This window comes from Lemur catta, chromosome 9 (genome assembly GCF_020740605.2).
Source record: "Lemur catta isolate mLemCat1 chromosome 9, mLemCat1.pri, whole genome shotgun sequence".
Classification (NCBI taxonomy): Eukaryota; Metazoa; Chordata; class Mammalia; order Primates; family Lemuridae; genus Lemur; species Lemur catta.
The window spans coordinates 94354239-94369381 of record NC_059136.1 but is presented as its reverse complement, the minus strand read 5'-3'; the positions used below and the strand labels follow the sequence as shown (position 1 = coordinate 94369381).

General features: G+C 36.2%; 1 protein-coding gene and 1 non-coding gene across 3 annotated transcripts in view; both read left to right on the top strand.

The window, feature by feature from the left end:
- The window catches only part of TGS1 (trimethylguanosine synthase 1), a 43208-nt gene that overhangs the window by 17369 nt on the left and 10696 nt on the right, over positions 1-15143 (top strand). The window contains exons 7-11 of one of the 2 annotated variants that reach the window (XM_045560817.1): positions 1235-1409; positions 3431-3737; positions 5836-5979; positions 7610-7750; positions 14405-14621. In XM_045560817.1, coding sequence (XP_045416773.1) covers positions 1235-1409; positions 3431-3737; positions 5836-5979; positions 7610-7750; positions 14405-14621 — 984 coding nt within the window. Of the gene's footprint in view, positions 1-1234; positions 1410-3430; positions 3738-5835; positions 5980-7609; positions 7751-12931; positions 13027-14404; positions 14622-15143 lie in introns of those variants that run through there. The other variant, XM_045560818.1, reaches the window with a different exon arrangement.
- Positions 11640-11799, top strand: LOC123645256. Its single transcript, XR_006737466.1, has one exon. It is a non-coding gene; the product is annotated as a U1 spliceosomal RNA (small nuclear RNA).

Genomic DNA, 15143 nt, shown 5'->3' with positions numbered 1-15143 from the left:
TCATAGAGATCTGTTTTTTTTGGCCTGGGATTTAACTTAACTATTGTTCTATTTAGAGTACCCATTTCTACTTAAAAGAGAATAATAGATACTTTTTTTTTTTTTTTTTTTTTTTTTTTGAGACAGAGAGTCTCTCTAGGTCTCTCAGGCTAGAGTGTAGTGGCATCATCATAGTTCACTGCAACCTCCAGCTGCTGGCTTCAAGGGGATCCTCCTGCCTCAGCCTCCCAAGTGCTGGGACTACAGGCAGGCATTACCATGCCTGGCTACTTTTTCTATGTTTAGTAGAGATGGGGTCTTGCTCTTGCTCAGGCTGTTCTCGAACTCCTGACCTCAAGCAATCCCTACTTCGGCCTCCCAGAGTGCTAGGATTACAGGTGTGAGCCACCTCATCTGGCCTAATATATACTTTTTATTGTAAAGAAGTTTATAATATGGCTAGAAAATAAGGTCTGACATTTATAGCCAAACTATTCTGGGTTTTTATAAATGCTGTGAGGTGTATGTTACTCTCTGAAGTTCCTAATAGTTTGTAGTAGAGGCAGTTAGGCTTGATACAATTAAAGGAGGCTTCATAGCAGATACATATCTTTTAAGAGTAAAAAAATTCAAGTGGGTTAGATCAGACATTCTGTAATCATTTTGATAATAGAGGTTTGCTTCTTTAGTAAGCTCAAATTGATTTAGGTTAAGAATTTATTGACTACTCTTAAGATAATTTGCACACATCCAGATACGTGTGAAAGAGCTTTGACATCACCCTACCTTAAGAAAATTTATATTTCCCTAACAGAGGGATAGGTTTTTTTTGCTATAACTTTTTTACAGTCCATTATATAATTTCTACTTTTCTGCTCTGTATTAAATATGTTGCTACTCTCAACTTTAATGTTTCACATTTGCTTTAGAATTAACATAAAAGCTATTTGAACTCTGCAATTTGAACTTGATTTCACTTTCATAATTTAAAAAAAAGGGGCCTGGGCACAGTGGCTCACAACTATAATCCCAGCACTTTGGGAGGCTGAGGTGGGAGGATTGCTTGAGTCCAGGAGTTTGAGACCAATCTAGGCAACATAGCAAGACCCTATCTCATTATAAAAATGTAAAGAAATTAAAATGGTGACTGCTAATAGAAAAGCTAGTAAAAGTTGTTATTTTCATTCTCTTTTCGTATAAGGAAACGTACTCTTAGAACTTAAGGTGTGAGTCACTTCTTTTGGTTTGGTCACAGATATGGCGGAATTCTGAATTTCAGTCATCGGCAGGTCAGGTATCTAGAGAAGAATGTGAAGCGTAAGTCTAAGTACCTGGACATGCGCAGACAAATGAAGGTGAAAAACAAACACATCTTCTTTACTGAAGAGTCAGAAAAACCATTTTTTAAGAAAAGCAAAGCTCTGAGTAAGGTATGTATAAATTCTGTTTTATACTTATAGATAAAATCACATTTTGTGAGCCTGACTCCTTAAAACTGTTGTATTCAAATGGGAAGCCAGTTTCTACCAAATATAAGGGTACCTAAATTTTTTTTAACTTGTTTCCTGAAAGCCTATTTTGTATTATGTAAAATAAATTTGAAAAAAAGCACGTCGAGGTAATGTGAAAAGGGAGTGTTTGAAAGCTACAAAGCAATAGTATCTAGGAAGATAAATAAGTCAAATTGCCTTGCCTGTTTAGTAACAGACAAGAGCAAAGAGGAATTTCTCATCTGTTTCAAGCTAAGTAGGCTCAAATCCTGATGCAGCTTTTATTGTAAGCCGTAATTCTGAGCTCATCCAGAGATGATCCATCACATTTTGAGGTAATGGGTTCATGTTAATAGCGTGAAACACAAGGCCAATTTATTGATTGACATTGTTAATTGGAATATTCATATCCCCTCTCTTGGACTTTGCTGTACCTGCTATCCAAGTACCAGGGAAACAAAAGTAATTAGAAGATTATTTGGTTTGACAAGTTATCCTTCTATTAATACATTCTAGAAAAAAAGCAACTTTTAATGAGCAGAACTTGGTATCAATCACATCTCCAGCAGGTTTTTAGGACAGTAGAACATAATCTCAGACTCCACGATGACTGTGTTTTACCCTCGTGATACATTATCATACTTTACATTCCTCATACTTTAGTGTACTTGTAAAATATGCTGCAAATTTATTGCTGGTTTTATTTTTTTATTATATTTCAGGTTGGTTGGCTGCCAGTGATATTTTAATAAATGTTTTAGTGGCCCTGGTTATTTCTGAAACAGACTGCTGAGTATCAGTCCAATTAATCCTGTAGGACTTTACATAATGTGTTGGATATAGTAGTCCCCATACATTCACCTACAGAGGGGAGCAGAAACGTAGCTACTAGGCATTGCTGAGGAAAGAAGTATTGTGGCTGTTGTATCCTTAGACATCGGATGGCATACAGGCTGATTTCCCTCAGAGGAAGATTCTAGGTTGCTGCCTATCTTATGTCTACCAGTTTTGTTCTAATTTACTCACTCTTAGGAAGATCATAAAGACCTGATATACAAAAAAATAGTCTTGTTACAGAAAATGCAAGGAAGTATATCATCTGACCTTGAGCCTTGTTAACATTTCTAAGATAAACCTGGTTTGTTAGAACTTAACCTTACGGACTCTAATGTTTCATTAAAAGGCAGCTCTCAGCTGGGCGCGGTGGCTCACACCTATAATCCTAGCACTCTGGGAGGCCGAGGCGGGTGGATTGCTCGAGGTCAGGAGTTCGAGACCAGCCTGAGCAAAAGCGAGACCCCCATCTCTACTAAAAATAGAAAGAAATTATCTAGACAACTAAAAATATATAGAAAAAATTAGCCAGGCATGGTGGCGCATGCCCATAGTCCCAGCTATTTGGGAGGCTGAGGCAGGAGGATTGCTTGAGCCCAGGAGTTTGAGGTTGCTATGAGCTAGGCTGACGTCACGGCACTCTAACCTGGGCAACAGAGTGAGACTCTGTCTCAAAAAAAATAAAAATAAAAATAAATTTTAATATAGATTGTAGCTTGGCTGTTGCAGAAAGCCCTGTAAATCCGAAAAACTAAAATTAATAATTCAGCAATAAGTAGGAACATTTGTAATGGTAATATCACTCAGCGCAGTTATATTGTTAGGAGCTCTTATGGAAAGCTACTAGGACAGTTTGGCTTTATCCTCTTAGGGTTAATTGATAACAGAAAGTGTTTAATCTGATATTTTTTTTCCTTTTAAAGAAATCTTTAATAAGGTCATGTTTACCCAGATAACAAATTCCAATTAGTCAGAATTACTTATATTAGCTTATGTGATATAGTGTACTTTGCAGAGCTAATAATTTATGACATAGTTTGTTAGTCAAGTCACCAATGGTAAAAGATCAGAAGATTCTGTGTAGTCTGGAATTAATTCCTGCTCATGATGTCATCTTAAAATTTAAGGTAGAAAAATTCCTAACATGGGTTAACGACTCAGTGGATGAAGAACCGTTGCAGGAGTCATTTTCTCAGAACAATGTGCCAGACACTTGCACAAGTAGTGATTCAGAGGAACAAGACATGTCTGTTAAAAAAGGTGGTGAACCACTGGAGACTAGTAATCCAGAACCTGAAAGATGTCAGATCATATCTTCAGCTGGTGAACTTGAAACAGAAAAAAATGAAGGTGCTGGCTTGGGGGCAAGTGTTCCAGATAAGCAGGATTGTGTTACTCAAGATACGCCAGACTCTCTTCAGGCAGAAACTGAAGGTGAGACTAAATATGCTTCAACTTACTAATGGTTTTAGATAAATACATTTTTTTCTTTAATATATTTTTCCTTAGTTTTCACGTCAATCATCTATACCTAAGGAATCACTGCTTCTTATTTTTAAGTGGAGAGAGTGCATATTAAGTGTAACTGTTCTCATTGGCTATGACTTCGCACCCAGAGTACTCTTCACTCTTGCATGAGCAGCACAACAAAGTCAAAGGGAAAGCCTGTGCGAACACTGCATCTGAGGACCACTGTCTGCCCTTAAGCGGGGCCTCTACTGCTGCTCTATTCCATGGGCTTCTGAGCCCTCTTGAAATTTGGTATAGCTCTGGTTTTCTTTTTGATAGTTTTTTGTTTGTTTTGTTTTTGTGGTTGTTGATGGTAGTTTTTTTTTTTTGATGGTACATTGACAAAAAAGTATTCACATTAGTTGGCTTTAATGAATAGAGAACTGAGTAACATTTTCACTTTATGTGGTTTTGTAGTGTTTGAATTTTTTGTAGCAAAAGTTCTTTTATAGTTAAAAATAATAATTGTATTCAATGGAACATGGAGGCCTTTATAGGGTAGAAATTTTCATTTGATGTAATTCAATTTTTTTATAAATTATTTCAAACCTGTTCTCATGAAACAATTATATTTATTATGATCCTTCTTCATTTCTTTCTTAATTTAGTATTAAGGAAAATACCTTATTTGAGTCTTGATTTTTTTTTTTTTTCTTTGTGCAGGTGTGGGTATTGGGGGTATGTATACCTATGATCTTTGTATCACCTATTTCTTTGCCTTTCTGAATAGCTTACTTTAGGTAGTTTACATTTCTTTTATTGTCAGTGTTAAAACAATTGATGTTCGTTTGAGATTTGCAGATATATGAAATGCTTTCATGTGCCTTATTTTCATTTAATCTGTAAGGTAGCACATGAGGTAGGTGGGATTATTCTCTGCTCTGAGAAATTAAGAAGTTAGCTTGGGTAAGTGGCATAGCTAGGCCTCAGTACCAGCTGCTCGGATTCCTGAGTCCCGTTTTCCTGCACTATCCTACTCCCATAAACACCATTTGTCAGGATGCTGGCTGGTAGTCTCACCTGGGATGGTGCCACCTTCACAGGGGCATTTGGAAGATGTTGGGTGTTAGAATGACCTGGGGAATTCTGGCATTTAGTACTTGAGTTACTTAATGTTAGGCTGTGTACAAGATGGTCTTGAACAACAAAGATTTATTCTATCCAAAATGTCATTGTCCTGTCTGTTGAGAAACACTGTACTTTGCTATTGATGACACTTTTCGGGGACCAGGGGGATCTGATCTTACCAAATCATGATGATTCGCTATTTGCAGTGATCAAATGACCAAATGAAAACATAGTCCTTTCATTGAGGACCGTTTAAACATGAGAGAGTTTTAGTCCTTGTCAGCCATCACCTCTGTTTTTATACTTATCAGTGACTTGCATCTTTCTATGTTGCTGCTTCTAATTTGCCAGGGACTAAAACCAAATAAATAACCAAACTAATGAAAATCATGTATCTAAGAAAAAGAATCAGTCTCTGAATGAATGAGATCCTTTTCTATAGATTGTAGCTTGTGACCCCTGTTTGAATTTCTCAGATGCCTTGTGACTTCTAGGATTGATGTGGCTAAGAGCCAGAGCCTAATCCAGTCCTTTGGCCATTTTGTTTTAAAGAAATGAAGAGAATGTTTAGATTTCTATAATTCACCAACTAAAGCAGTGTCTATGCTAACAAAAACAATAACTTTTATGTCTATAATAGTACTTCTACATACTTTCTATCAATGCTGTGAATAAAGTGAGTCAAATACTACTCATTAATTAACTCATTCATTCTCTATAATAGAGCTTAGAAAGCCTAGGTTACTTTTCCAAGCTTATAAGCCAGTCAGTTAGCAAAGTGGAGGCTGTGATTGAAGCCAGTGGTGTTTCCATCAAGCCCTACTGCTTCTCTGAGTGTGTCATTACATACATGTTCTGATTGTAATTATTTGATGTGGCTACACTTTTAGATAAATTCACCTGTAATTTTCATTTTTTCATAGTGAGTATCTGTATTCTTTGTATTTTATTTTAGTCGAAGTAAAAAAGAAGAAAAACAAGAACAAAAAGGTCAATGGTCTGCCTCCTGAGATAGCTTCTGTTCCAGAGCTAGCAAAATACTGGGCCCAGAGATACAGGCTCTTCTCCCGTTTTGATGATGGGATTAAATTGGACAGAGGTAAAGTATATATGTATTTTTTAACTTTATTTTGAACCCATTTCAAACTTGTAAAAAGATGCAAAAGTAGTACAAAAAATGTTCATATCCCCTTTACCTGCATTCAGCTATTTTCAGCATTTTGCCATTTACCTTATCATTCTTTCTCTCCATATGTATGTGTATCTTTTTCTGATCCAGTTGTACACATCATGCCCCTACCCCTTATTTCCTAAAAACAAGGACATTTTTGTGTAACAATAGTAAATTTGTCAGTTTAACATTGTTATAATATTATAATCTACATGTAGTCCGTACTCTAATCAATTGTCTTGTCCTTTATCAAGTTTTTTTTCTTCCAGGATAGGACTATGTATTGCATTTAGTTTTCATGTTTCTTTAGTTTCTTCTAATCTGCAATAGTTTCGCAGCCTTTTTCGTCTTTCATGACTGACATTTTTCAAAGGGACAATGGCCAGTTTATTATAGAATATCCCTCAGTTTGGATATATATGTATTTTTAAAACTTGAGATTCAAGTTTAATCTGTATTTGTAGCATCTTAGGATAGATAGCAAAAGTAATTGATAGATTATTAAAACAGAGCATCTAATGAAGAAACATCTAGTATAGAAAGATTAATTAATTAACATTGGAAACTGAATTCTTTCTCCAGCTTTCCTGCTGTGATCTTCAACAACTTATTTGTATAACACAATCTTATAGACTGATGTTTATTTTCATATTGGGGCTATCTAAATATTGGTCTTTATTAATTATCAAAATCAGAAAGTCTTGATATGTGATAGAATTTCAGAGGTTCTGTGAGCCTCTTATAATAATTTGCAAAATGTGTATTGAAAAAAGGACATAGTTTATAAGGAGAAATAAGACTAGAAAAAATTTGCAATTCTATAGTTAATATTCTTACTCTTGCAGTAATGAGAAGCCATTTAAAGTTTTGGTAAGGGGAGGGAACAGGAAAATTGACAGATCATTTTGTTCAAGAATTGTCTTTCTGAAAATGTAAATTTCTTCTACTGGGAGAGATGGAAGGCAGTATTTTTCCCATGGAGTGGGCACAGGACCTCATTTCCAAAAATGATGAGGGTTCTGCTGTTCCTACTATAATTCTGTAGCTCTGTGGCCATTTGCTATCAGCTCTTTGCTTTTTATGACCCTTCAAAAACATGCAGTTTGTTCCAAAGTGTCCAGTACAAATCTGGGTCATTGCTTCTCCATTAGGAATGAAATAATTGGGAAGCTCAATGCAGTGTGGGGAGCCAGCCAATTACAGCAGCTAACTTTCCATTTTCAATAGTAAATAGTCAGTAGTTAATGCCTCAAATCGAAAAATTGAAGTTATAATTAAGTTATTGGAAAGACGGGGTATACAACATTACAAGAGAATCAGGTTAAGACTTGAGGTAATTGCTTCTGTGGAAATTGCAAATGGGACTAGTACTGCTTTTTTTAATAGACAAGTTTTGTAGAACTTTTTCTTTAAACTATTAATAGGTAATTTATAATTTTTTTATAAAGGGAAACTAAGATTTTTTAAAATATGTAATATATAGTAATGTTTGCTATGTGTATGCTTGGCTTGACTTCTTGAAATTGAACATATTATCAGAAATACTCTTCCTTTTCAGAGGGCTGGTTTTCAGTTACACCTGAGAAGATTGCTGAACACATTGCTGGCCGAGTCAGTCAGTCCAAGTGTGACATTGTAGTAGATGCATTCTGTGGAGTTGGAGGCAATACAATTCAATTTGCCTTAACGGGAAAGATAGGTAATTAACCATCAATGGAAGAGAACCATTTTATTTCCAATTCATTCAACAAATGTTTCATTTTGCTACAGCCTATCTTTGCTGAGATTTAATATATAATTTATAATTAATACCCAGTATTTAAAATAATAGCTAGCATATGTTAGGCATACACTTTGTATCATAGTAAATGTTTAATACAGTTGACTCTTGAACAAGTACATGGCTCCACTTATACCCAGATTTTTTTCAGTAAATATATTGGAAAATTTTCTAGAAATCTGTGATAACTTGAAAGAACTCGGAGATGAACCATGTAGCCTAGAAATATTTTAAAAATTAAGAAAAAATTATGTCATGAATTTATAAAACACATGTAGATACCATAAAATATATATAAATCTATTTAAAAAGTTAATTTATCAAAACTTACATACCCATAGACCATACATGTTGCAATTCACAGTCAAGAGAAATGTAAACAAATATAAAGATGCAATATTAAATCATAACTGCGAATAATCAAAAATTAACTAGTATAGGCTGGGTGCGGTGGCTCACGCCTGTAATCTTAGCACTCTGGGAGGCCGAGGCGGGAGGATTGCTCGAGGTCAGGAGTTCAAGACCAGCCTGAGCAAGAGCAAGACCCCGTGTCTACTAAAAAGTAGAAAGAAATTATCTGGACAACTAAAAATATATAGAAAAAATTAGCCGGGCATGGTGGCGCATGCCTGTAGTCCCAGCTACTCGGGAAGCTGAGGCAGAAGGATTGCTTAAGCCCAGGAGTTTGAGGTTACTGTGAGCTAGGCTGACGCCACGGCACTCTATCCCGGGCAACAGAGCAAGACTGTCTCAAAAAAAAATAAAAAATAAAAAAAAAATTAACTAGTATAAACTGTAATAATCTGTTACCTACCTCCTTTTGTTGTTGAGGTGAGCTCCAATGTTGCAAGTATCTGCTTAAAACATCATGTGGTGTTGATCATTTCCATGTGAGCAGTTCATCTCTCCAGTAAATTGAGTATAGCAGTAAAAAGTGATCTCTAGAGGTTCTTGAGTATTTTTTATTGTGTTTAGTGCAATACCATAAACATTGAATAACACCATGGGACCCATACGAAGTGCCAGTAGTGATGCTGGAAGTGTTCCCAAGAAGCAGAGAGAATTCATGACATTATAAGAAAAAGTTGGATTGCTTGATATGTACCGTAGATTGAGGTCTGCAGCTGCCATTTCAGACAGATTCTGTATCTTGTAAACAGATGACGTAAGCTTACAGTATCAATAAATGTAATACAGTACTGTAAATGTATCTTCTCTTCCTTAAGAATTAAGAATATGGTATATAGGCCAGGCGCCATGGCTCATGCCTATAATCCTAGCACTCTGGGAGGCCAAGGCGGGAGGATCACTCAAGGTCAGGAAGGAGTTAGAGACCAGCCTGAGCAAGAGCAAGACCCTGTCTCTACTAAAAATAGAAAGAAATTATCTGGACAACTAAAAATATATATAGAAAAAATTAGCCAGGCATGGTAGCGCATGTCTGTAGTCCCAGCTACTCGGGAGGCTGAGGCAGAAGGATTGCTTGAGTCCTGGAGTTTGAGATTGCTGTGAGCTAGGCTGATGCCACAGCACTCTAGCCCAGGCAACAGAGCAAGACTCTGTCTCAAAAAAAAAAAAAAGAATATGGTATATAATATAATACATATAACCCTATAAAATATAAGTTAATCAACTGTTTATGTTATTAGTAGGACTTCAGGTCAACAGTAAGCTATTAGTAGTTAAGTTTTTGGGGAGTCAAAAGTTATATAAAGATTTGACTGCATGAGGGGTCGGGGATCAGTTGTATGTTTTAATTAATTTAGTCAACAATCTTGTGAAGTATTTATCAATCTGCTTTTCACAGATAAACTGAGATATAAAGAGATGAAATAAGATCATAACATTCTATGAAACCAAAAATACTAAAATGGGAGACTGTTCTTTAGAAGAAAAGAAGAGTAGACAGGGAGTCCCAGCTTTGCCACTCACTCTCTAGCTTTATGACTTTGGACGTCATTTAACTTTAAAGGAGATGTTGAATTGAGATAACCTCATGATTCCTTTCAGCTTCAACATTCAAAGACTCAAAATCTTGTAAATATTACGTCATCTTCCTGTAATATTTACTATTTGACTTCGGAATCACAAGAAAGAAAAAAACTCTATTGCTATGCATCTACCACTAACTGTGTCAACTAGGTGATGTGCTTTTCCCCAGGGAAAAGAAGGTTTTAAGAAATTGAGTGTTCAGCCCATACTGACTCTGATATCCCTGTCCTTTCTAAATCTTTTTTGAGACAGGGTCTCACTCTATAGCCCAGGCTGGACTGCAGCAGTGTCATAACTCACTGCAATCTCAAACTTCCAGGCTCAAGTGATCTTCCTGCTTCAGCCTCCCATGTAGCCACTATGCCCAGCTAATTTTTCTATTTTTTGTAGAGACTGGATCTCACTATATTGCCCAGGCTGGTCTTGAACTCCTGGCCTCAAGCAATCCTCCTGCCTCAGCCTCCCAAAGTGCTGGGATTACAGGCAAGAGCCACCATGCTGGCTTCTAAATTATCTGTAAATTGTAGTATAATGTGATATTTTAAAGACATTGATTGTAAAGTCATACTCTGAAGATGCATTTTTTTCAGTATCCTCATATTATACATATCAATGATAGTTTTCATTTCAACAGATTTCAACTGAATCTCATTATATGAAATTCTTAACATTAACTCAGAAAGCATAATGTGATTTTGGAAAACATAATATGGGAGCTAGAAAATAATGGGGTGAAATTTAACATTGATTTTTTTTCTTTACTGTTAGAGTTCCTCCGTATGAAGTTCTAGAACAGGTAAATCTAATCTATGATGATAAGAAATTAAAACAGAGGTTGTGTCTGGGGACAAGAGAATTGACTCAAAGGGGGCATACAGAATGGGGGAATTTTCTGAGATGAAAATGCTCTGGTTCTGTGTTGTCCAACACAGTTGCCACTGGCCACATTGGCTTTGCAACACTTGAATATGGTTAGTCTGAACTGAAATGGGTTATAAGCATAAAATATACCCTAGTTTTTAAAGACTTAGGATGAGGAAAAGTATGTCAAATATTACATTCATAAATTTAATATTGATTACATATTGAAATCATAATATTTTAGACATATCAGGTTAAGTAAATATATTATTAAAACTAATTTCACCTATTTCTTTTTACTTTTTTAATAAGGCTACTAGAAAAATTTTAAGTACCTGCATGGCTCACATTGTATTTCAGTGGGACAGTGCTGCTGTAGATCTTTATTAGGATGTTGGTTGCATGAATGTACACATTTGTCAAAATTTGTAAGACCTGTGTGTGTGTTTCACTATATGTAGATTATATCTTGATTATAAAACCAATTTTAGTAAGCACCTACTGTGTACTGCCAGACACTGTATTAGGCATTGGTAATACCATGCTGTAGAAAAAACAGACCCAGTCCCTGCTCAATCTAGTCAGAGAAGCTGACTTTATCAAATAATTATTCTAAAAATGATGTTATCACCTTATGATAGCATTGATTCTAAGACCAGTGCTGTGCTGTGGCCCCTGTTCAGTTAATCTGCATTCCAAGGTATGACATTTGCTAACACACATGGTCTCCTGTAGCCTAGATAAAAGCTATTTTCATATTTACAGAAATAATAATTACTTTGTTTTCCTGAGCTCACTATTTACTCTCAAAGTCCTTTACTCACTTTGCCGGATAAGCCATTCCTATGAGTTCAAATCAGTGTTTATTGCCTAAAAATGATTTTTCCTCAGAAGTTGTAAAATTCATCATTTTGGCATTGTATCATAGCACAACAATTGAAATATCTGCCTTCTAATACTTAGCTGGCGGGGGAGATACCATGACAATGAAGGTGGCTTTCCCAGGGCGAGGCTTATCCATTGCACTCCTGATATGCTGACCCCTGTGATGTCCCCCATGTGGAAACTCGACGACATAATTTGTGGCAGTGGGGAGACTGTGTCACAATTCCACAATTTCCCCTGATAAAAATAAATCCCTAAAACTTTAAAAAATAATAAAATATCTGCCCCTGATAAAGTAGCAAATAGATCTGGAATTTTTCTCAAAATATTATGGCAACAGACCATATTATAGATTTGTATTTCTATAAGTACAGATCTTTTGCCAAGGCTTTCTGTAGCTTAGTACACATTTGGTAAAGGAAAATGTCTAACGTGGGTTCCAAGCTAAAGGGCAACCATTTCTTCCTTTTCTCACAGACCAACTGCCATTGCAGCCCCATGGTGTCTTTTTTTTTTTTTTGAAACAGTGTCTCTCGCTTTGTTGCCCGGGCTAGAGTGAGTGCCATGGCATCAGCCTAGCTCATAGCAACCTCAAACTCCTGGGCTCAAGGGATCCTCCTGCCTCAACCTCTCAAGGAGCTGGTACTATAAGTGTGAGCCACCACGCCCAGCTAATTTTTTTGTTTTTGTTTCTATTTTCAGTTGACTGGCTAAATTTTTCTATTTTTAGTAGAGATGGGGTCTCGCTCTTGCTTAGGCTGGCCTGGACCTCCTGAGCTCAGGCTATCCTCCCTCCTCGGCCTCCCAGAGTGCTAGGATTATAGGTGTGAGCCAATGCACCCAGCCTATAGTGTCTTTTAATCACTTACCCTTATCGATTGCCAGCCCCTGGGAAAAAAAGGAGACATATAGCAAACACTGTGCCTTTCCAGTTGCTATAATGGCCTGACTTCTGCCCTGGAAGCATGTAAGACTAGAAGCTAAGGAACCCTCCAGCATGTTCAGGGCAAAGGTGTCCCATAACCTGCTCCCCAGACACAAGTGGTAACTCACAGGTGCCCAATAAATGTTAGTTACTGATACTCCTCTTGGCATTCCCCTACTGTGGGTCAGCTGACAGGGAATTCAAAACAATGAAAATATAATTAATTTGGTATGTTTGTGCATACATATGTACATACACACATATAATCAATTGCACTTAACTGTTTTGAATTTCCTACCATTAATGTATGTGCATGTGTGTTTATATACACACATATGCATACAATCAATTACACTTGAACTGTATGTGTACATATATATACATACACACAAATGAAAATGGCATTGTGTAAAATTGACATTATCCCTTTGTGCCAGATTTGTTTCCATTCAGACAGTTGCTGTCTATACATATACTCCAATGAATGGTTAAGGAGTCTGCGAAGTTTTGCATATTGCTTCTGTTAAAGGTATTTTCCCCCTTTCTATGATTCCAGTAGTTCAGCATCAATGCTGCCTAGTAGAACTTTTTGTGATCAGGGAAATGTTGTGTATCTGTGCTGTCCAGTATGGTAGTCAGTAGCTTACATGTGGCTATTAAAAAGCTGAAATGTAATGTACTTGAGGATCTAAATTTTTAATATTATTTAATTTTAGTCAATTTAATGGTAATAGCCACATGTGGCTAGTGGCTACAATTATTAAATAGCACAGTTCTATAAAGTATCAGCAGACATTTGTCAACATTTCATTGATGTGATAGACTGAGTGCTTACATTCTATTAGGCCTAAAAACAAATTCTGCCTCCAAAAGAAATACAGATGAAAACAGGATTAACTGAATAGATTTGATGTTGAAAGTAATTTTTTCTTTTGAATTTTTGGTATTGTCAGCATAGCTTTCCATCTCTCTGTGAACTATAAATGTAGCAGATTAAGTAGCTACAAAGGATTCTTTCTCATAAATGTGAATGTTAGTTCATTTAGAACAAGAAAAACGGCATCGTGCATGCGTGATTTTGCAATGTTACAATTGGTGCTTGTACTCATTGTTCAAGTGATTGGATGCATTATTTCTTAAAAGTGTTAACAAGTTTGGAAACCAGCATTTTCTGAAAAACAACTACATTTCCATGACAGCTGTGCTTATGTGTCAAGGTTCCACTTAGCTCTTTCAAATATAGAATATTGCCATTAACGCACGTAAGAGTACTTGAGTAATTTACTGCAAGACATCAGTGAGCTAAAATTATGAAATTTCAATAAATTAAATGAAAGTCCATTTGGTAAAAACATAATACTGTCTGTTCCCTTACTTAAAATATCACATTAAATATCATCAGCAGCTGTTTTTACATTTCTCCATAACTTGGCCATCTAAGTTTATAAAAATGTGTTTTGTTTTGGTTTTCTGTAGATGTTGTCAAATTTGTCTTCATTTGGGCATTGCCACATTTTGAGGAAATTTGTCTTTTTTAAAACCTAGCATTGTAGGCTTTACATGTAGTCGGAGACCTTTTCAAGTGTTTGCTGCTCAGGCTGTGCCACACACTTGGCCCTCGGTAGCTATTTTTTGGCAGCTATTGCCACTTGCGCAGGTAAAGCTGTCTGAGTGAGACAACTTTGAAAGCCAGGTCCTTCAGTCACATTTTCTTGGTATAACAGAAGAGAATCTTTCTAATTTAAATAAAAAATTTTAATTAAAGTCTTTTTCTCTGATATATGTAGCCAAGTGTCTCTCAGTCTTTAAAAAGGATTCTTATACAGAAGATACTAGACTATTGGGAAGACAAACTATTCTATATAATAAGTAACAATATGAATTGACTCATTTTCTTTTCCCATTTTTAGTGATTGCCATTGATATTGATCCTGTTAAGATTGATCTTGCTCGTAATAATGCAGAAGTTTATGGTGTAGCAGATAAGATTGAGTTCATCTGTGGAGATTTCCTGCTACTGGCTCCGTGTTTAAAGGCTGATGTTGTGTTCCTCAGCCCACCTTGGGGAGGGCCGGACTATGCCACTGCAGAGACCTTTGACATTAGGACGATGATGTCTCCTGATGGATATCCTTTGGAAGTCCTAAGAGTTTACTTAAAAAGTGGTATGGAGAGGAGGATGTGTGTGTGTGTGTGTGTGTGTGTGTATGAGAGAGAGAAATTAGTGAAGAGGGGAAATAGATTAGCTAATAGCATTTGATAGATTCTAGTTTATTTGACATACAAAAAGCAGGTTTGTAAAAATTATGTGGTAGTTGATCTCCAAAAGTAATGGCCAACGTGAGGTTGTATTTCTCTTGGTTACTATCCAGTTTTAACATTATGAAAAAACTCAAATGCATAAATTGTTTGGAATTATTATCTGAAAATTGGGAATTTCCACAAAACCTATCCCAAGGGTCAAGTCTGGGTGACCAGCTCATAACTTTTCTTTGACTTATACTGACTCAGGTTAATTTAATTTATCTTCAAATATTTCCTGTGACTCTTCCAAGATACTAAAGCAAACCCTTATTTCTTAAAGAATAGCATGTATTATTTATTCCTTTCTTCACCTGCCACTCCTCAGTAGAATCATGTTTGACTCTT